Raw genomic sequence first — 22286 nt, 5'->3', positions numbered from 1 at the left:
ACACTTTAAAATATAAAACCGTAAAATTAGGAATAGGTTGTTACATTTTCCCTGTCTAATAACACATGAGAAGGGGATGTTATCATTGCACTAAAGAAAAGCAGAAGTGCCACATCAAGGCACATGCTTTTTGATTATTTTTTTTTATTTTTTACAGTTTTATTTTTATTATTATTTTTTTTTACACAATTTATTTCCTATAACTTCTATTTTTTTTCTATAACTTCCTATAACTTCTATTTTACAAAATTTGTTTCATATATTTTTTTAAATTCTATTTTTTTCCTATAACTTCTTAAGCCATTGGATTTGAATTTAAGTTGTAGTTTTTAAATAATAAATTATGTTTGACCCCATGACCCTCGGTTGGAGACGGTTTTTTGTGACAGGGTTAAAACGAGCCATATGGCCCTCGATTAGAGATGGAGGCAAATATGGTCATGTACTGTTAATTAAAATATTAATATCTTGAATGACCAGAAGGTTAAAACGAGCCATCTGACCAGCATTCGGTTGGAGATGGCTTAATCCCATCTGGGCAAGTCCTTCACCATCTTTCCAATGCGCCCTAAAACCAGCCACTACCATCGTTTCACCTTTCACTGATGTTACCACCCTCCACGCTCATTCCCCGCGCTTCCACTAGCCACCCCCATCTACAAATTACAAAGAAAGATACCCCATATTCAATCCATCCTTAATAATTTCTCAAGTGCGATGGCAAGTGCCTTCGCCCATGAGCGGTAGGTCTCGGGTTCGAGATTTGGGAGCAGCCTCTCCATAAATGGGGGTAATACTAGCCGACATTCACCTCTCCCAGACCCTGCGTAAAGCGGGAGCCTTGTGCACTGGGTACGTACTATATAGTAAGAACAAGAAGTTGAATCGAATTGGGTTCGTTGGATTAGAATTGGAATCAGTCTCTCATCCATCAGCGGTTGCGATCGCTCTTAATTCCGGCGGAAGAAATGGCGATGAAATGAAGGAACGACAGTGCTGGCAACCAGAAGAAGACGCCTTGATGCGATGGGTCAAAAGAGTGGACCCTTACCTCCCAGTGGATGGGGAAGCTCCTCTTCCATGACCCAAAGTCCTGCCTGGAGCGATGGAAGAACTATCTAGAGCCGAGCCTGAAGAAAGGTTGACCTCGGAAGAGCAAACCCTCGTCGTCTCCCGCCAGGCCAAGCATGGCAACAAGTTGAAAAAGATCGTTGCCAAGCTCCCTGGTCACACCCCAAGCACCTCGGTAAGTCGTGGGAGGTATTTAAGGAAAATCATATCAAGTTGTAGTCTCAGAGGCAAAAGAACAAACAATTTCTGTTCAGTGAGCCTGACGTTGTCTCCCTCTGATCTCGACCCAGACCCGACCCGTTTTCATCAAATGGGCACTCTGATTCAGCTGTGTAAGGAGGTGGATGACGGGAGGTAGAGCTGGATGCAGTAGAAGAATGAGGCAATGTGGCGGCTGAGTAGGCTAAAGCAGCAGCTGGAGTCGGTGAAGGGAAGGAAGCGGAGAGAGGCGGTGGAGAAATCGAGGCGAAGATAAGGTGTTTGAGAGAGTATGAGGCGGCATTCGTGGGGAGAATCGAGAGGGATTACAGGCAACAGGGAGGAGCGGAGCATGCCGCAGAGGGAGGCGGAGGGCAATGAGGCCAAGAAGCTAGCGAAGCTTGTTTTGGGGGGGGGGGGTGTTTGCGGTGTCAGGGTTTATAATCATGGTTTTAGCAGTAAACAAAGTTAATTAGAATCCAATTATGTGGTTTGGTTTTGTTTTGGAATTTCACCTAAATTAACATTATCCTCAAGTTGTCAGCTTTCTTTTCTTTAGTTATTTTGTGAAATTTCGTGTTTCAATAATTTTGACATTCCTACAAATCTCATAATTGAAATCGTTTTTTCCCTAAAGATTATTTTTAGAAAAAAAATTGTGTAAGTTGAAGAGTAATGTTATTCATACAATATTTTTATACCACATTTTCATACCATCTTAGGTGGCATTTAATGTGGACAACCACATCATTTGAATTAATTAGATTTTTAATTTTAGTTCATTATTTAATAAACTAATAATTAGGAAAAACTAGTTAATGAAATTATGATTGTGATATACGAGGAGTCTTTCTCCTTTATTTCCTTGGGTTTTGCAAATTTTTCAAATGATGTGGCTGTCCACATTAGATGTCATCTAAGATGGTAAAAAATATGGTATAAAAACATGGTATGAATAACATTTGTATGTGTAGAACAAATAACGATTTTTGTTTTACTCCATAAGAAAGGCCAAAAGTTGGTCGGAGGTCATCGGAAAATGGCTTGAAAGTGACGGCTCGATTTTGAGTTCACCGTTTTCGTCTGTTTCGAAGTGGATTTAGGCATGCAAGCTCAAACCCATGGCCTAGGGGTAGTAGGAAGTTGTCGTACACCTTCAAACTCAACCACAACAAGAAGTTTTTGTTGGGTTTAGCTTGGAAAAACCTACAACTCGCCAAAAAACATGGTGGGTTAGGAAAACGTCTATGCGTTCACCAACACATGCATGCAGTGGCGGATCCAAGAAATAATATTAGAGAGGTCAGTAAGAATAGTGTGCGCACCATACAAATTTTTTTAAACAAAAATATTTTGCATATCGTTATTTCATCGAGTGTTGGTAGGCATGAAGTCATTTGGGATGACATACTATGTCACATCCCAGACCGGCTCCGCCGTAGCAGGATATTGTCTGCTTTGGGCTTACCATTCCCTCACGGTTTGGTTTCTGGGAACTCACGAGCAACTTTCCAGTGGGTCACGCATCCTAGGATTGCTTTAGCCCGAATTCGCTTAACTTCGGAGTTTCGATGGAATCCGAAGCCAGTAAGTTTCCAAAAGGCCTCGTGCTATATGGAGTTGGGCATGTACATATAAGGCACATCACCCCTCTTCGTTGGTCGATATGGGATGTTACAATCCACCCCTTAGGGGCCCGACGTCCTCGTCGACACACTCGCACCACACGGCGAGTGGCTCTGATACCATTCTGTCACATCCCAGACTGGCTCCGCCGTAGCACGATATTGTCCGCTTTGGGCCCTGGCCACGCCTTCACGGTTTTGTTTCTGGGAACTCATACAAGAACTTCCCAGTGGGTCACCCATCATGAGAATGCTCTCGCCCGAACTTGCTTAACTTCGGAGTTCCGATGGAATCCGAAGCTAGTGAGTTCCCAAAAGGCTTCGTGCTATATGGAGGTGAGCATGTACATATAAGGCACATCACCCCCTTTCCGTTGGTCGATGTAAGATGTTACATACTGCACACCTGTTAATGCCTCATTTGCATGGGTAACTAATATGTTCCAAGGCTGCTCCCATATGAATGCTTAACAAAGAAACACACTTATCTTGAACACACTAACAATGTTTGATATCATTGCATCCCATTAATATATTTGTCCAAGAATGATGATGTTTTGTTATTCTATAAGATCACCATTTCATTTACTTTGCATTTTTGGATAGTTTTTTACTTGGTTCTTTTTTTCCGCCTACAATTGAATCACAACCAACAAACAAGTTAAAGGTAAATAATATTAGGACTATACTGTAAAGGGGCAACACCTCTCTAATGCATTTTATCAAGCAGTTGAAGGGCATATATGATGGGCAACTCCAACCTTTAAAGGGGCAGCACCCAAGTCATCTATGGACATTCGTCAAAGTTCGGAGGGTCAGCACTCAAATTATCCCTGAACATTCACTGAAGTTCGGGGGTCAGCTGATCCCCCTGCCCTCAATACATCCGCCCTTGCATGCATGAAACCTTGTTATAACTTGAAGAAAACCTTGAGAAGATCGTTAAAGCTTACTGAGATAGAAGTGGTTTGATTTGTCGGTTCTGTCGAGATACATAACAAAAAATGTATATTTTTTCCAAGCTAACCACGGCCGCAAGGTTTTGGATGAGTTGTAGAGATCATTATGAAGCTTTTGGGTGAGTTTGTGAATTTTTTAGGAGTGGTGTGGTGGTGTTTTGGAGGGTTGCTAAGAGGAGGGTGAGGAGAGAGAGAGCTGGAAAAGAGAGAGATAGGGGTGTGTTCAAAAAACTGAAAACCGCACCGAAGTCGAAAAAAAACCGAACAAAAAAAAAATCGAACTGAAACTGCCAAAATTGAACCAAACCGAACCTGGTCAGTTCGATTTCGATTTTTGAGATCTGGAAACCGAACTGAACCAAAAAAAAAAATCATATATAAATAATAAAAAACATGTTAGCGTCAAGGTTGGGTAGTTGCTTCAAGCCAACTTGACTGTAAGCTTTGTGTTATTATAGTTGTACCGGTAATTTATTTATAGGTTTCTAATATTTAACGCTTCATAAAATTTCTTAAGTTACAAACCTTAGCCGTCACTCACACTCCCATTTCAGTTTTTCACCTTTTCCCAAACTCTCTCTCTCCCTTCCGCTGTTTCCTTCATGAGTCTCTGCTTTTGCTTCCTCAATCTCTCTCTCTCTCTCCCATTCCTTTCTTCCTCTAAATCACTCTCTCCAGTCTTCTCATGTCCTCCTCACGGATTCCTTCTTCCAAACCATGATTTCCCTCCCCCCTTTCGAATCGGAACCCCTCCGAATTGAGAGATTCTAATTCTGGTTTTTCGATCTCGCACAGGTAATTTTCGAATCAAAACGAATATGATTTATATTGTGATTTTTTGAATTAAAATGGGTTTTTCTTTTAATTATTTTGTTAGGGTTTTGCATATTATAATCTTCCAATTTGGCAACAGATGCATAAGTGTTGCCATGGCTGACAAGAGGTTTGGGACTAAAAATAAACCCCCAAGGTAAAAATCTCTTATGGCTGCTATTTTAGTTTTATTGGGTTTATTTTCATGGAAAAATCAAAGATTTAACACATGCATGCTTTTTCTCTGCGAGAGCTCTCGGATCCACAACAAGAAAGTCGCACCGACACCCAATAATGTTAGATCCATGGCCGATCATCCCAGTTCGTTTTCATTTGATGCAGAAGTTTGTGCATCTTCACTGCTTAATCGTTGCAGATTTCTTTTAGATTAAAAAAAATCATGGAAAAAACCGAAAATAAATCAAAACCGAACCCAAAAAAATCAAAACCGAAAAAAATTGAACCAAACTGAATTGAATCGAAATTTCGGTTCAGTTTCTGTTTTGGCAAAAAACCAAACCATTTCAAACTGAACCCAGCCCTAAAAAGAGAGAGAGAGAGAGAGAGAAAAGAGAAACGGCTAAAAAGAAAAAGAGAGTAAGAGAAAAGAGAGACAGATAAAAGAGAAATGGCTAAAAAGAAAAAGAAAGAGAGTAAGAGAAAAGAGAGAGAGAGAAAAGAGAATCGGCTAAAAAGAAAAAGAAAAAGAGTAAGAGAAAAGAGAGAGAGAGAGAGGCGGCTAAGTGAGGGAAAAAGGAAAAAAAGGTGATGAGAAGTATGATGTCTCTAATGGATTGAATGACAGGATTAGGATTTTAAAATGAAATTTTAACGAAAAATTTTCAATACTATATATTTTAACAAAAAATTATATTTTTATATTAAAAAATTAATCTTGATATTATTTATTTTACCTTTTATTTTATCATTTTTGATAAAACTCAAAATTTTTTAATTTTTTAATTTTTGTTTTTTTATATTTTAAAATCTATCAAAACTATTATTTTAATCGCACTTGCATGCTCTGAATTTTCATCAGAATAAGTGCAAGCTTTCATTCTGCACAAGGTCCCACTCACACACTCAAATCTAATAAATATTAATTAAAACTAACTTGTTTTTCTTTAATCAAATCAATCAACTCATGTAAGTTTTTACATTGCACGAAGACTGATTTCCTGTTCCAAAAAGAACACATGCAGTGGTGCACGCTGCATAACCAGAAAATTCTTTGTTCATGTATTTTTACACAATATCGAACGTAACATATTTGTTATAATTCTGAATTGAATTATGTTTGAGGCTACGTGTTTGTAAAAATAAGTATTATGTAGAAATAGTAAAATAAGAGTGGAAAAGTGAAAGGAAAATTGAGATTCATGTGGAAGGCTTACGTGGCATCTCAGGAACATTTTAGAAATTTCATTGCTACATGGAATAAAATACATTAAATCTCGGAACGGGATGTCACACACTACATTTGGATAAGGGAATTAACTTAAAATTTGTACAAAAGCGAGAATTTATAAATTTACGTGCATCAATTCCCTCGTCTGGATTAAAAAAAAATTGAATTTAAAATTTTCGCATGAAAAAAAAAATTTAGAATTTAAAACCTCAAATTTCCAAGTTTAAATTTAATATAAATAGTTGTCATTTCCTAATTTCAATGAGTGAGAATTTGGGACCAGCACCACCCCACCATCATAGCCATCATGTGCCGATTCCACTACCTACCATCATCACCATTGTCGTCACCACCCACCATCATCACTAATTTGCTGTCATCTCCACCACCACTACTAGCATATTTCTTAACTACTATCTCTCATCTACATATTAACGACTCGATACCCACATTAAATTTCATCTTTTTTAAGTTAACTAAAAAAAAGAATATTCACAAGTTTTAAAAAATAAAATTCAATCATTTCAAATTTTTTTTAATTTAAAATTCTTTAATAATTTAAAATTTCATCATCTAAACGAAATGTAGATGAAAATGTGAAAATGCGCTGGTTGAAATAACAGAAGTACCCTTGATTGCAATGCACGACAGTGGTCGCGTAGGGTCTGTGTTTAGAACCCCGGCACCGTATGGTTTTTAATGCACTCTCTGTTCCTTTTATAACAAATAGGTTGTTTGGGCCGATTGAGTAGATCGTTAGTGAACTCCCGGTTCCAGGCGCAAAGAAAAATATAATACCCTTGGAAACTCATTAGATTATTGGCTTATATGTCAAAATGGTCTATGTGTTAGTTATTTGGCTAATTTACTCTGCATGTTTTCAATTTGGATAATTTAATTATGGTGTTTGCCTCCGTTAGTCAATTAAGGATATTTCATTTAATCTCTGTTAATATTACAACCATTATAGAATTTTTTTTCCAATTAAATAGAAAGAAATATAATTCCAAGATAAAATAAAATAAAATAAAAAATTTAAACAAACCCATCTTGCCATCCGCCTTGTCCTTGATCCAAACCTCAACCCTAGCCACACATGCTTGCAACTAGACAAACGCGTCTCTAGGTCCACCTCGAGACACATATAATAGATAAAACTTCCAATCTAAAAAATTCTTAAGATTGTGACATTAAAAAGAGTGTTGGGGAAGAAAATTGGGAGAGGAGAGAACTTTAGGGAGGTGGTGGAGTTGGGAGGAGATTAAATATTTTTTTTTAAATTTTATGAATAAATTTATAATAATTTGGCTAATGGAAATAAACTTGAGAATTAAATTGGCCAAATTAAAAATAGAGAAACAAAATTGGCCAAAAGACTATAACAGGTGAACCATTTTGACATATAAGGTTAGATTATTTGTGGGTAGGTTTGCATAAAGGGACATGACAACTATAATTGCCTAGAAGACCACAACTTTATAATCTTTACCCAGAAGAACAAAAATAAGTAAATAGACCATTCCAAGACCAAATACATTGAACACATGTCCATATCATTTCCAGCTGAACAAAAATTGTTTAAACATATTCTAATACTACCAAGTAGAAACAAATTAGTAGTAGCTTGTACGACCAAATCGAAGAAAATCCAACAAAATAAAGTGTTGCATAGTAGAAACGCTAGGCAATCTGTAAATACACATGATTTGTTCATATAATTTCATACTAGCCTTCAAGCACGTTCTCATGCGCGTGCAGAAACCATTTTTTGAATCACGGCATGTTACGCACGACTTACACGTTTTAAATGTATTTTTATGCATAAATTGACAAAAGGAAAGTCAAAATATTTGAAGTAAATGAATAATCTTACGTCATGCTAGAAGAAACTCCTCATAAACCAATTAAAGCAGCTTAATCCACATAATAAAATCGGTTTTTATTGAATTTATATTAAGAATAAAGAAAATAATATATAATAAACAATTGATTGAATCATATTATTGCTAACTCATTGTGAGGCTAAGTCCACCCCCTCCCCCTTAATGTAGATAATATCATTTGTTAAAAAAAAAAATTAATCATTTGACAACTAATTTAATTATATTATTATCTGCGTGCGAAAGACCTTGTTTTATAACTGGCATTACACGCATCTTAAAATGTTTTGAACATGTTTAAAAATAAAGAAAATAATATTTAATGAACAACTGATTGAATCACATTATTGCTAACCTATTGTGAGGTACTAATTATAATAAATAAAAAAAACTGTACAAAAAAAAATTAATTATTAAAAAAACATTGTTAAAATGACGAGAATACACCTACCACATTTGATGCATTATTTTGGGTTGCTTTTGACGTTTTTTGTTTGAGGGGCATTTTTGTTCAATTATTTTTAGTGAAGCTTGTGACATAAAAAACACTATTCATTGTGCCTTGGCTTTCTATATAAAGATGAAATAGACGGCTGGAATGATTTCTTGATTTGAATTAACCTTAAACACACAGGACGTTTGGCAAGCAGAGGGGGTCATGTGGGGCAAGTTACAAGGCAAGCAACTTTGAATGCAATTGCAAATGAAGTAGTTTCACAGGGACCCCACAATCCTATTGCAAGTGAAGGCGGTTCAGAAGGGTCACAAACCAAGTCATTGATAGCAAGGATATGCCAAACGGTCAAGCTTACTGCTCCGAGAGCAAGGATGTGGAGGCCATAAATTTAACTAATAATTTGTCTACAGTATGTTAAATGCTGGATGACTTTTGTGATCGCTGCCTTGAACTTTAGAAAATGGCAGATAATTATGTTTTGTAAGCAATGCCTTCAACTTTAGCAATTGGCAGCGCTAAATGTGTGTTTGTATGCACTACCTAGAACTTTAGTAAATGGCTATTTATTTTGTGCAGTTGGTTGATGATTTCATAATGCCACATTAAAAGTTAATAAAATCGTTCTTTGTTATTGTTCTATTATGTATTTAGGAAGATTCAAGTTTTCTTTCATATTTAAATTGTGAATTGGGGAAAAACTGGTGGGAAATGATTTAGGGGAGAAGGGATAAATGAAATAACAGATAAAAAACGAACTTACCCTCAAAACTAACTTAAAAGTAGATGAATTTTTTCAAATCTGATGGCAAAGGGTTAATTGATTGATTTAAAATAGTTCAAGGGGTTAATTTACCATAAAAGAGAAGTATTCACTATAAAGTTCGATGGCTAAAGAGTTGCTGATGCTCAACTCAGTTAAGTCTGAGTAAGGTATTAAGCATTGTATTTATAAATGATGATTTACATAAGTTAGTTACAAGGAGTCTTATCTCCTGTTATACAAAACTGAAATATACATGAGATAATATAAATAATTACAAGTTGAAGAGTTGGAGATAAATCCCAACTCTTCCTAGAGTATATTCGACAAAGTTGTTGCAACAGACTTGAGCTGGAAAGGTTGTTTGAGATATTTGAAAAATCATGGCTTATCAGCAATAGTTTAGAGGGTCAAATGACAGTTTACTCATGTGCATAGTTAGTCATAAACTTAGGATGCATTTGTTTCATCGGACTATCTCAGATTGGATTAACTAAGTTGGATTGGCTTGACATAGACTAACTAGTATAAGAATAATGGAGCGTTTGATACATTGTCAGATTAAGTCACGAACTAAATTATTTTTGAAATCTAAATATTTTTTTGTCATTTTTTAATTTCTCTCCCCCTCATTCTTATCCTTTCCAAATGCTTCTTGTTCCTTTCTTTTTCCTTTTTTTTGGATCAAAGATTCTCCATTTGTTTCTACTCATTCCGTTTCTTTTTCCTTTCCTTTTCAAATTCAGGAACTGGGTACAAGTCGATGAACTCCAACTAGATAAAAGATTTACCGATCAGAGCAGGCGTTGGTGTTGCAGATGGTGTGGTCGAGCACGAACGCGCAGATCGGCGTCAGCGTCGAGCTTTGTGTGAATGCCAATTTGGATTTGCTTACCTAGAGAGGCACCATGGCAATCGAGCAGGACGAGGAGAGAGGGAGAGAGTGTGGTAGTCTGGTGGTGTGATTTCGTTGGATTGAGTACAGAAAGCAAGCAATGAGAGCAGGAGAGTAGAGAGCAAACGAAAGGAGGAGGTCTAACCAGTACCATGGTTTTTAGGGGGTTTCGCTAAGATCTCCTAACGAAGAGGTTTGTCCATGCAAGTTCCCTTTAGTCTCATTAATTGTAATCCCAACATAGAACAAACACGGGACTAGACTAAGAAATAATCCATCTAGTCAAGTGATTGTAAATGAGGCCAAACAATCACATCGTTATGGTGCACAAAATAAACATTGCTTATAAGAGAAGATTTGAAATCTTGATTGAAGCAACAGTTCCTAAAATGCTAATAGAATTCATCTTTGAGCAGAGTACATTACTTCCTTATTTTATTAAATGTGACTCAGAAATAAACTTTCTTTCATAGGATTTTTCTAAATTTATCATGTCTCACTAAGTCACTTCAAATGACTCTTTTTGGTATTTTTGCAACAATTTAAAAGTATATATAACAACTACACATGTTTCCACGATCTTTCTCCCTTGCCTTTTGCTCAAATTTTCCTTTTCTGTTTGAAAGTAGCAAGACACTCCACTACTGGTACCGAGGCCAGGTAGAAGGTTGTATGTTAACTCCGAACAATCTCACCATTCCATCATCTTGAGCCGTCCCTAAAGGCTGACCAACCCTACCATGCATCTCCCTGATCCCCGACACATCGACGTTTCTTGGTCTACAGTCAATGAACAGCTTCTTATCCTCCCCTACTGATCTCTCAAACCTCACAACATCACCAGCTTTCAGCTTCTTCTCCTTCACAAAGCGAATCCACCCTTTGCTCAACACATAGCTCTGACTACTACTCCAATAACAATACCCAAACCTCCACACATTACCCAACTCATCCTCAAATTTCAACAACACCCCCTTACCAAACCCTACACTCAGATGAACCTGAAAATGCTTCTCGGCATGTTGTTTTGGTATAACCATGCGGTTCAATCTCCCTACATCGCTTGGTGTTGCCACTTTCTCGAAAAGCAGCTCCCTCTCGCTACTACATGTGTCCATTAAATCAAGGTGACACTTCATACGCTTTCCGCCGGCATCAAGGCCTAGGGCACCACCATTGTACAACTTATGCTTGTACATCTCGAGCTCGTTGGCATAAGAATGTTTTCGAAGCATGTCAACAATCTCAGCCTTGGAATGGGACTCCAAGAAAAGAGCCTCAGTGACATCACGTTCGTAGGGTGTCATTTGGTTCGGACTGAAATTTGTGATGGCATCAAGACCCCGGAACTTTAGCGAAGCAATGTTGTAGGTTTTAGCAGCTTCTTCTTCATCATCGAAGGTTCCCAACCACACACGATGACTCTTCTCGTATATTTGAGCTCCCCATCTGCCATTTGACTGGGGCACTACTCCTTTGTAGCTAGAAGAAGGCAACTTGTTTGAACTGGCAGCCTTTGCTCCAATCACTGTTGAGTAGTCCCTTGTGCTTCTATTCCAGCAACTCATCAAATCCATTAGTTAATTAATCTTACTGAATTTATATAATGCACACAAAAAAATAGAGTAAAATGAGTGGAGAATATGCAGTGAAGGTTTTCTAACTAGGGTATTGGGACCGGAAGAAGAGAGAACGAGAATCAAACTCTATTTCTAGCGTAATTTGACCTGCGGGAAGAAGATGATGCGAATAATTGGTCGGACTTCCACACTCTATAGTTTGATTAGTTCGTATTTCTTCAGAATTGAGATTCTCGCAAACTGACCTACAAAGATGAAAATGAAACACTGTTTTTAGGGTTTGTATTTGGATTCGCAAGAAGTGGAGAACTAGAACCAGAGTCTTTTTCTGTAAATTTGGTTCAAAAGGTTGAAGGTAGGCAGGACCAATCGCCGTTCTAATTTATATAATTATAGAAGTGGGTGATGTTAAAAATAGATGTGTGCAATTCACACATTCATTTTTACTTCTAGCACACTTTTTATTAATTTTTGCTCTTTGATCTTCTTTAATTCAATCGATCAGACGGCTACAAATTAAAAAAGTGAGTATGAAATAAAAAGAGATGTGTAGATAACACATCCCTAAAAATATTGGTCGTAAGACTATGTATTAATAGTAAAACCGACTTTAGCAAGTGGGATGGTTTCACAAAGAATTTTACATTACTTTATTGAAACTTTCCTGTTATATATGCCTTACCTGATACGATCTAAAACGAAATAAAAAGGAAAAGACTGCTTCTAGAAATTAGAATTCCTTCTTCTCACCTCCTTCTAATAATCGTGTGTGTTAAATGTGGGAAGGGGGAATTTTACCAGAAGGAGTTCACTGTTTATGTCCTATTTAGATCTAATAATGCATTGTCATTATGTGAAAAAAGAACTATACATACACTATTAAATCAGACGCCAATTGACTTATTCTATTTAAGTCATTTTCGTTAGAGGAGTAGTTGAAATTTCAGAGGCTGGATGTGTCCTTTGTGAAATTCACTAACATATCCTTTGCCCAACACTTTGGCATGTTATTCCAGCTTGGCTGTATCGCGTCTGCATCTTTTCTACAAGCTTCAGTTAGAGGAATTACTGTTAACTTTGTTTTCTATGAACCCAGCTGAAATAAAGTGCATAATTAGATTGTGATCCTTAATAAAATGTGCATCTAATTAAAATAGGGTGTATATGAAGAAACTTGAGGTTCCATCATAAAACCAATTGACAATATGATGAGTAGCTCAAATACTTATAAGCTCATGCAAGGTCCCTTCCACCAATGTGAGACTCATTCTCAACACGCTTCCTCACGTGTGACGAATTTTTAAGTCTAACACTGAACAACACAAGGGGGTGACATGAAGCGTTTGTGGCCGTTTGACTCACATGCGGGACAACTTGGCTCTGATACCATAAAGAAGGTTGAGCTTCCACATAAAACCAATTGACAATATGAGGAGTAGCCCAACTATTTCTAAGCTCATGCAAGGTCTTTACTCCCATCAATGTGGGACTGATTCTTAACAATATAAGATTGAATATTGAATTTGATTGTTTTAGTAAAAATTAGCTCTTCACTTAGTACTACGGTCTATTGATATTCATCTTCTCTTATAAGTGAGAGGTTTTAAGTTCGATTATCGTCAAAAGCGATTTCGAACCAAATTATTATGGCTAGCCCAATGTGAGACTTAATCTATTCCCCACTCTTAGTATAGATAATATCGTATGTATTAAAAATTAGCTGATTATTATTGACTTTTTAAGTTTGTTTTCTTTTGCATTTTATTAAACTGATTTTTAATTAACGTGTGCATTTTACAAGTTCATATATAGGTCCTAATAAACATACTAGGTTTCCATATAATACGAGCTTTTACTCTTATAATGTTAGAGGTATCAAATGATATCGTGGCTAAGATTTTGAGAAGAAGAATAACTTGTTCAATTCAAATCCATCTTTCTTCAAATATTCATACCAAAAGCCAGAATTCATGCCAATAGTTGCTTCCTCTTATATTTTTTATATTGTGCACTTGTGCATTTTTATGTGAATTTCTTTCCCTATTTATGGACATATATTTATGCCCCTATATATATATTTATATATTATATATATATATATATATATATATATATATATATATATATATGTACCTATATGGTTTCAATATTCATCTGTCTATCTATATATCTATACCTATGTATTTTTGTATACCGGATGTCCGTATATGTAAATATGTGTAACTATATATCATCTATATGTACCCTTGCTGTGAACGGTTATATAGCTCCATCATTTTGAAATTTGATTTGAGTATTGCTCATTTAATATGTGGAAGTGTAATTCCTACTTTTAAAGATTAATTGATGATTGAATTGAAATTTTCAGGTGAAAATATGGTAAATAATGATAGTGGTAAAAGTACCTTAATATCACATGACATTGAGTTTTAAGGGAGGACCTAAATTGGATTCGCAAAACCATTCAGGCTGTCATGTAAGAGATAAATGCCCCTAAAATAAATTAGTAGTTGTTGTAGACATAATTTACTGAACAATTAAGGAGGCCATAGAGAGAGAGGGGGTGCGGCACATAGAGAGAAAGAGAGAGATGTGTGATTGTGGGTGTGTTCTATTCCACCCCATTGTGCCTTTATTTATAGTAGTAAGATAGGTAAAAACCTTTCCCTTTAGGATTACAACATTTAATAGGTAATCAACTCCTAATAGGAATATAAGAGATATTTCAATATATATTAGGATTTACACAATCACAATCCTATTCTAATAGGACTGCAACAGTAGCTACGGAATAATAAATACTTTTGATTGCCCAGTAGATCCAAAGTCTCCAAATACGTGTATATGTACCTAAAAGGTGAATTTTACATCAGTTAATATTATAGTGTAGTGATATTAGTGACAGATTTTAGGTTTGGATGTCATAAATAAATTGATCCAAAATTTTCTTCTACCCCCTTAGTGTAAATATATCTTCATATAAAAAAATTGAAAATCTTCAAATCGAAAAAGCCAGATGGTGAGCATGTAAGGTTTAATTTTGGCAGCCACTTAGTACTACAATTTAGTGGTATTCATCTTCACTTGTTTGAATTTCGGTAATAACGGTTTGCATCCAATTTATTCTCTCACTCCTTGTGTAAATATATATTATTATGTATAAAAAAAGTTTTAATTTTAATAAGAGGCTAAGAACATTTACTTTTAAACTCGAGGTTCCAAATTTGATTCCTACCATCCCACCATTACTTGTAAATGTATAAAAGTGTTGTAGACATAATTTACTGAACAATTATGGAGGCCATAAAGAGAGGGTTCGGCATAGAGAGGTAAGAGGGAGATGTGTAATTGTGGCTGTGTTATATTTCACCTCATTGTGCCCTTATTTATAGTAGTAGGATAGGTAAAATCCTTACCCTTTTAGAATTACAACTCTTAATAGGTAATCAACTCTTAATAGGAATATAAGAGATATTCCTAGATCTACTAGGATTTACACAATCACATTCCTAATTTAATAGGACTGCAACACTACCCTATGAGTGTGTAAATACTCAAGTAAATGTGTCACATCTCGACCCGGGCTCCACCACTTCCCATGCTTCGCTTCCATTGTAGCACGATATTGTCCACTTTGGGTCCCGACCATACCCTCATGATTTTTTTCTGGGAACTCACACAAGCAGAACTTCCAGTGGGTCACCCATCCTGGGAATTGCTCTGGCCCATTCTCGCTTAACTTCGGAGTCCCTACGGAACTCGAAGCCAATGAGCTCCCAAAAGGCCTCGTTCTATTTGGAGGTGGGCATGTACATTTAATGCATAGAGGATCACTCCCCTGGGCGATGTGAGATCTAACAATGTTACGGAAGTGAGGAGTTTTCTAGGTCTGACTGGCTATTATCGAAAATTTATTCAAGGTTTCTCAGCAATTGCCCTGCCTTTGACTAAGTTGACTTAGAAGAAGGTCACAGGGTGGGGGAGAGAGAAAGAGAGTGAAAAGTGATGAGTGTTGGGGTGCTACCACGTGGCAGTTTGAGGATGTAGACAAACCCATTTTCAGATCCTGATTGGGGTGAAAAGCTAAGGGTTTAATAGTTAATTCCATTAATTTTTGGGGAAAACGAAATTATACATATAATTGGGGGGGGGGGTGTGGTGTAACAAAATCGCACATGAAGTCTTCAGTGATAAAGCAAGTATAGTTGATGAAGTCGTCGGAGCAATGAGCGAATGCGATCCTCAAATCAACGGAAGAATGCATAAAAAGTAAAACTCACAAAACCTCGCTATGGTAAAACCCAAGGTGGGAGAAAAACTCATAAGCTAAGGAGAAAAGTGAGAGGTTGTATTAAGTCAGAACTATATGTCTTCTGGATGCAAGTAGAAGAGCTCATAAGGGTATGATCAGCTTAGGATGGGTGCCTCATTAAAACCTAGTTAGGTAGCAAAAACCCAGTGGAAAAAATGCACCTAAGCGTACGAAAAAAAAAATACATTAAGATCAGGTGAGTATACTTCTGGATACTCCTCATAAGTTTGACATAGCTTCTAAATGAGAACTGCAACCATTGCATATGAATAGTTAGGCATACCAATTCTTCAGACAAACTTCTGAAAGATTAACTACGGCAGTGACGTCGTGTAGAGGTCGGCAAGTTTGTCTGGGATTGGCTTGCATGACTTTAATGTCTTGGTGCTTTGTTGATGTTGATGTAGACGCAATATGTCTTGGCATTGACTTTGTTGATGTATCATGTGTTGGTCAGGTGGATACATGCGGCATAGTCTTCATGGATCGTCGTTGGGACTCAATGATGGATGAAAACAACAAGTACTTTGAATATGCTCAACAATAACTCCTACCCATGTCTCGCTTGTGGCGTAATGAAGTGAGGTGAGTCTTGGAACGATTCGAAGATTTCACAACTAAGGTCATATCGTGGACCTCCAAGATATTACGATATCCCTAACAGTAAAGATATAACCATTCGAGGATTTTGCCTTGTGCGTGTCTGATAAGTAACCAGTCAGCATAACAAACAAGGCAATCATCATTATGAAGATCATGGAGGTTGGATCCACTCAAGATGCATTGGGATTTGATTTACCCAAATTCGTAGAACCTTCAGGGTACGTCTTTAATACCAATTCAGTAGTTACATGTAGGCGCAGTGCTGCATCATTACCAATAGATCAAGAGCGAATGAGATATCCTGTCTAATACAATTAGCTAAGTACAACAAAACGCAAAGTTGACCTTTAGATATGGAATTTCGGATTCCATAACCTCTTCAAGGGTCTCATTTGCATATAACATATGGAAGATCATAGGTATACTCAAAGGTAACACATTCGAGGTGTAGTTCGGCTGGTAGACTAAGGTACCGTCAAAACAACGCTTGAACTTCAGGTTAAGGCATAAATGAGTTTTCCTAATATCCTTTATCTCAAATTCCATCTTCAGGTGCGAGACAGTTTTCTTAAGCTCTTCCATAGTCTTAGTGAGATGTATGTCAACGACATAAACTGTAATTCTAGCAATTTGGAATAAGACTTCATAGTTTAACACGCAAGGGCATAATTCATATCCATGACTGATCAAATAATCACTTAGACGGGTATACCACATCCATCGGATTGTAAGTGAATGCCTCAAACAAGTTAATAGGGTGTTCTGTGGTTTTGGAACTATTTGAACCAGTCCATGTAATTCTTCGGGAACTTAAATGTCAATCTCTGTATCTATATCCCCATGGAGAAAACACTAACCACGTTTCATAATGCTGCTATCAATCACAAGATGTTTGAGAGAAACCTTGTTCCGTAAGGCGTGCATCATATCGCATTATTTCATTCATTTCATAATGCTTCATTTCCCACTTGTAACATAACAGGGTTACCTTGGGCAGTGTAGGAACGATAGGTCCAAAACACACTTTGGTAAGGAATTTAACCTAGATTGTAATTTCGGTTATCCAATCAGTTCTACGTTGTCACTTAATCAACAGAACACGGTTCAATATCATCGCTTTTCATTTACGAGATCAATTCCATTTGGCTCATCCAAACTAATATACTGGACCAAGAACTTCAAGTCTCGGGAGTAATCCGGATTAATCTCATAAGATGGAAATGATTTGAGACAACGATTGCTTTTAGATTCATTGTTATGCCGTGTCTTTTTTTTCTAGGGAAGTGAATCCTACGAACTGAGTGATATGTCATGCTCCAAGCTAAGACAGATTGATTGGCTATCCGCTAGTGTACCAGACTGTCCAACAAGGGCATCTAAACTGTCCAATAGAGGCGGCACACCCTCCAAAAATATTGACTCGACTTCCGTTAAGTATGTCTATCTTTGCAGGCATGTTTGCAGCTGGTATATGATCTCGTCACTTTAGCTAGATCAGGGGAATGCGTCTGAAGCAACATTATGAAAGCTAGAATTCATCATACTTGCTTATCACACTTGTGCAGTATAGGGATAGAAATGAGACAAGTGGGCAATGTCCACGCAACTTCACGCCATTCTACAAGAATGTTGACGTTCTTATCTCCCCCTAATGGCGGAAAGACTGTTTCCTTAAAATGACAACCCACAAATGAGCAGTAAAGAGATTATGTGTAAGGGCTCTAAGAGAGCTTGTGTGAAGGAGAATCATGATCGACAAAGATTCACATCCTTCTTTAAGGACCCATGTTGGTATGTTGCAGCGACACAACTTGGCACATGGAATGCACACCCAAATGCATAAATACGAAAAACGTCAAGTTCATACATAGTAACCAATTGTAACGTCATATAAGTTGGGTGGCAATGGGCCTTAAGGTGGACCAACATAACTGTGTACAAGATTGCATAGCCCTAGGCAAAAACCGAAAACTTGGTACGTTTACCAAAATTCGGGTGATCATTTAAATTGCGCTTTATGATCGCTAGACGAAGCTATTTAGGATGAACATGAGAATTTGATGTTCAATTATAAACCCAAAATACATGTTATACTTTATTGAAAACCATCGATATAAACCCTCCAGCATATCCAGTCTCCCAGACTTTATGGGATAAGTAGGGTGGTGAACCCTTAATCGGCTTGGAGGTTTAGCAACAATGTGTGTGGACAAACATGTGACCAGTTTGTCAATTCATGAACCAAAACCATAAGTATTTATATGGTCTGCATTTTGGTTGGATTAGACCACATATATTCCCTTGAATCCATGGTGAAAATGGGGTGATTTCGTATCTTTGCTAGGAATGATATAGAAAATCAATTTCCTTAATGAGCAGGCTTGGCAAAGTGTGCTTGTAGACACAAGATCCTTACTTAGGGTAAGGAGATGCATTGTAGCATCATTGTTTGACCTAAGTGTCCCAAATGGTTATGCCAAAACAAGTAAACAGCTCAATCACTAGGCTCTAGGCTAACCACATGTGATGTGTTCCCAGTTGGAAGACAACCTACTGGCCCCAAATTAAAGCTGCATGCTCATTTTTGGAGGTGGTGCAAAGATATTTCACTCTATTTTCTTCGGTGGTTTCATTTATGATCAGTGTTCTCAAATATCCTTAGAATTCAACGTCATGGAGAATTTAAGGTCTCTTAAATGGTAATTCGGTACCATTCGTATAACGAGGAGCGTGCCAATACTCTTAATTAGGTTGGATAGAGCTGAAGTTCTTGTTAGAGATGTGATTTTGGTGTAAAGTTAGTGTGCGTAGTATCGCATTCATAAAAAAAACTAACTTTCCCACATTCCTACCTAATCACAAATTGAATTTGATCACATGTATACAAGAAACATGATTCAATTAACTCGTATTCGAGGACAATATCAATAAGATTATCCATAAGTAAAACATACACCAAACTTGAATCTAAGAACATGAAAAAAATGTTCATAAAGTAAATGGTTTACTAAAGGGATTTGGCCACCAAGGTCATCCATGTCAAAATTCTGCTTTTCCACCAATGTTTGGTGGAGCAAAATTAGTCTCACAGATTGGCTACGAGAATGGTACCCATCAACGACATTGGTAAGGGCACGAACAGGTGCATAACCAATGATCTATTCTATCAAGACAAAAGTACATTCTGCAGGGTTAAGGTTCGAGAATATTTTCCCCTATTCTTGAAGTTTTTAGGTCTTAGGTGTTAAGGATCATGCTCCAAGCATGATGTCACACCTTGGCATGCCCTGATTCTACTATATGTTGTAAAAACAAACTCGAAATTGGATCGTGAGAGAGATAGACCCTGAAATGGATTCGGTAAGTTCTTGCCGAAGCTGGAAAGGTCTGTTTGGTAAGTCTTTGGCGAAGTAGAGCAGCACCGTTTGGTGCACCTCCGCTGAAGTAGGGCACCATTGTTCAGTAGGCTGTGATCGAATTGGGTCGAGCCATTCGGTAGACTTCAGTCGAACTGAGTCTATGTCATTCTCTCACGTTTGTGGTAGTAATCAGATTGAAGAATTTGGTAGACTTCCGCTTTCTACACTGCTACTTTAGGAGTGAGTTAGAAACATGAAAGGACGAGAAAAGTATTCTCTAGTCAAAATTCGATTGGATTTATAAACTTCAGAATTGTACTCATTCATGGACGTAATCATGGTGTGCTTCAGGCAATGTCTTGTACCCCACATAAAGTGGTTTATATTAGAAACGTCCAAATAAGGGAAATCTAACTTGTGACGGTTCGACAATCCATTGAATTTGGAGGGAACAAGATTATGATTGGTGCTATGTGAATGAATCATCGATAAGCATCAAAGTTAGAACATTTGAGTTCTAAGACATGGTTTTCATGAAAAACGTCGGGTTTTCATGAATGTATTGTTTTATGAAAACTTCGAGTTTCTAAGGCACTAAATTATTGAATCGTTAATGTCCAAAAGTGATTTTAGGTCAATAATTTTGGATTTATTATCAGATTAATGGACTGGATGTCACTTTTAATTAATTCAATAGACTGGGACTAAACAAGGTCGATCGTAGAAGCAAAATATTGCTAAAATAATAGCGTTGGGTCAAAAATACCATAGCCCAAAAATTGGGCTGGGTGCCGTGAGCAAAGGGCACGGGTATGGTTGCAATAGCAGCTCATGGAGTGGCTTCAGGCCACGGGCCAAATGACATGAGCCCAGCAACAGAGGTAGGCCCAGAGGCCTATGGGTATAAGAGAAACCACAATTGCAGCTGGGTTTCTGGTTTGGGCCGAATGAGGGCAGGGTCACGCCCATTGAAGTGCTAGCCTGCAGGTTTGTGCACGCGAGGACTAAGCCCAACCCTGTGGGCTGGCTAACTAAGGCATGGGTTGTGGGAAAGGACCTAGCCAACTGGGCTGGTGGAATGGCTGCGGGCCGGGGCAACAAGAAGTCCCAGCAATCACAAAGGCTTGCTAGCAGTCGAGCTAGAATGACTTTGGTGGGCGCAGGGCTTCAGGCCCTATCGAGATTGACCCCAAGCCGAGGCATGGTTACCGTGATGGTCAGTTGGGCTTTAAGCCAACGAGTTTGCCAACGGTGGTGGTGTTGTGGTGTCCAATTTCCCCCTTTTATTTCTTCGAAATTGTTAGGGTTTTACAAACCCTAGACTTGCTTCTAATTTATGAATATACTTTGACTCACATATTCCACATAGCAAATATAATTGCGTAATCCATGAAACAATATATATATATATATATATATATATATATATATATATATATATGTAAAGGAAAATATAAATATAGGGGGTTCATGCATCATGGAGAATGTTTTCTTGCTTCATGGTCGTTTCAAATATCTTCCTTTATTTTAAGCGTACCTGATTGGCAAAAAACAACAAAAGCCTTTGAATTTGTAGAAGATCCTTCTCGGAAAGCCGGAATTGCATCTCTAATGCGTTGTGTGATGTTCAACAAAGTAAAATTAAATTGAATCAATATCATATAGATCAATTCAATAAAATAATAAATTAATCATAAAAAGATGATTAAAATGTAATACTCCCCTGATTGAAAATCAAACTCTCTTTAGCGCAGCGTCAAGAGCGTGCTGATAACGTGTTGTAGACATAATTTATTGAACAATTATGGAAGCTAGAAAGCGAAAGGGTGCGGCATAGAGAAAGAAGAGAGAGATGTGTAATTGTGGGTGTGTTCTATTTCACCCCATTGTGCCTTTATTATAGTAGAAGGATATGTAAAATCCTTACCCTTTTAGGATTACAACTCTTAATAGGTAATCAACTCCTAATAGGAATATAAGAGATATTCCTAGATCTACTAGGATTTACACAATCACATTCTTAATCTAATAAAACTGCAACAAACAGAAGATTGTTGCAGAATATTGTGCATTGTTAAATAATATTATAGTTAACAAGCTTCAGTTATATAAAATAAATATATATGTGTTTACCCCTAAAATCTCCTTAGCCTTGGATGGAAGTAGGTCAAATGATTGTTTGTTTAACAGGCCACTACTAAGTATTGGTAGTAGATATGCTGGATGAGAGATTGCGCCTAAATTGATATTGTCTTCGAATTGAGTGGTTGTGCATCGAGTAGAAAATTAGCTCAATTTGGTTTATTTTATAAGCCTTCAGCGATAAAAGAACTTAAAATAATGAGTAATGCTACAATTTCTTGTAA

General features: G+C 37.2%; 1 protein-coding gene and 1 long non-coding RNA gene across 2 annotated transcripts; one reads left to right on the top strand and one right to left on the bottom strand.

Annotated features, from left to right (window-relative positions):
- Positions 1–518: 518 nt before the first annotated feature.
- Positions 519–1875, top strand: LOC126634356 (uncharacterized). The gene is made up of 2 exons (XR_007627306.1): positions 519–1246; positions 1362–1875. It is a non-coding gene; the product is annotated as an uncharacterized LOC126634356 (long non-coding RNA).
- An 8615-nt stretch (positions 1876–10490) lies between these two features.
- LOC126583064 (AP2/ERF and B3 domain-containing transcription repressor RAV2-like) lies at positions 10491–21475 on the bottom strand. The gene is made up of 2 exons (XM_050247363.1): positions 21458–21475; positions 10491–11891 (listed from the first exon to the last, which is right to left on the bottom strand). The coding sequence occupies exon 2, from the start codon at positions 11641–11643 to the stop codon at positions 10708–10710; it is 936 nt and encodes a 311-aa protein (XP_050103320.1). The 5' UTR covers positions 11644–11891; positions 21458–21475; the 3' UTR covers positions 10491–10707.
- Between the last annotated feature and the right edge of the window lie 811 nt (positions 21476–22286).

Source organism: Malus sylvestris, chromosome 9 (assembly GCF_916048215.2).
Source record: "Malus sylvestris chromosome 9, drMalSylv7.2, whole genome shotgun sequence".
Taxonomy (NCBI): Eukaryota; Viridiplantae; Streptophyta; class Magnoliopsida; order Rosales; family Rosaceae; genus Malus; species Malus sylvestris.
Note: the sequence above shows the minus strand (reverse complement) of the source record. Positions and strands in the feature narration are given on the sequence as shown.

Bases quoted from the DNA above. Each gene is read 5' to 3' on its own strand.
- LOC126583064 (XM_050247363.1), bottom strand. From the start codon at position 11,643: ATGGATTTGATGAGTTGCTGGAATAGAAGCACAAGGGACTACTCAACA.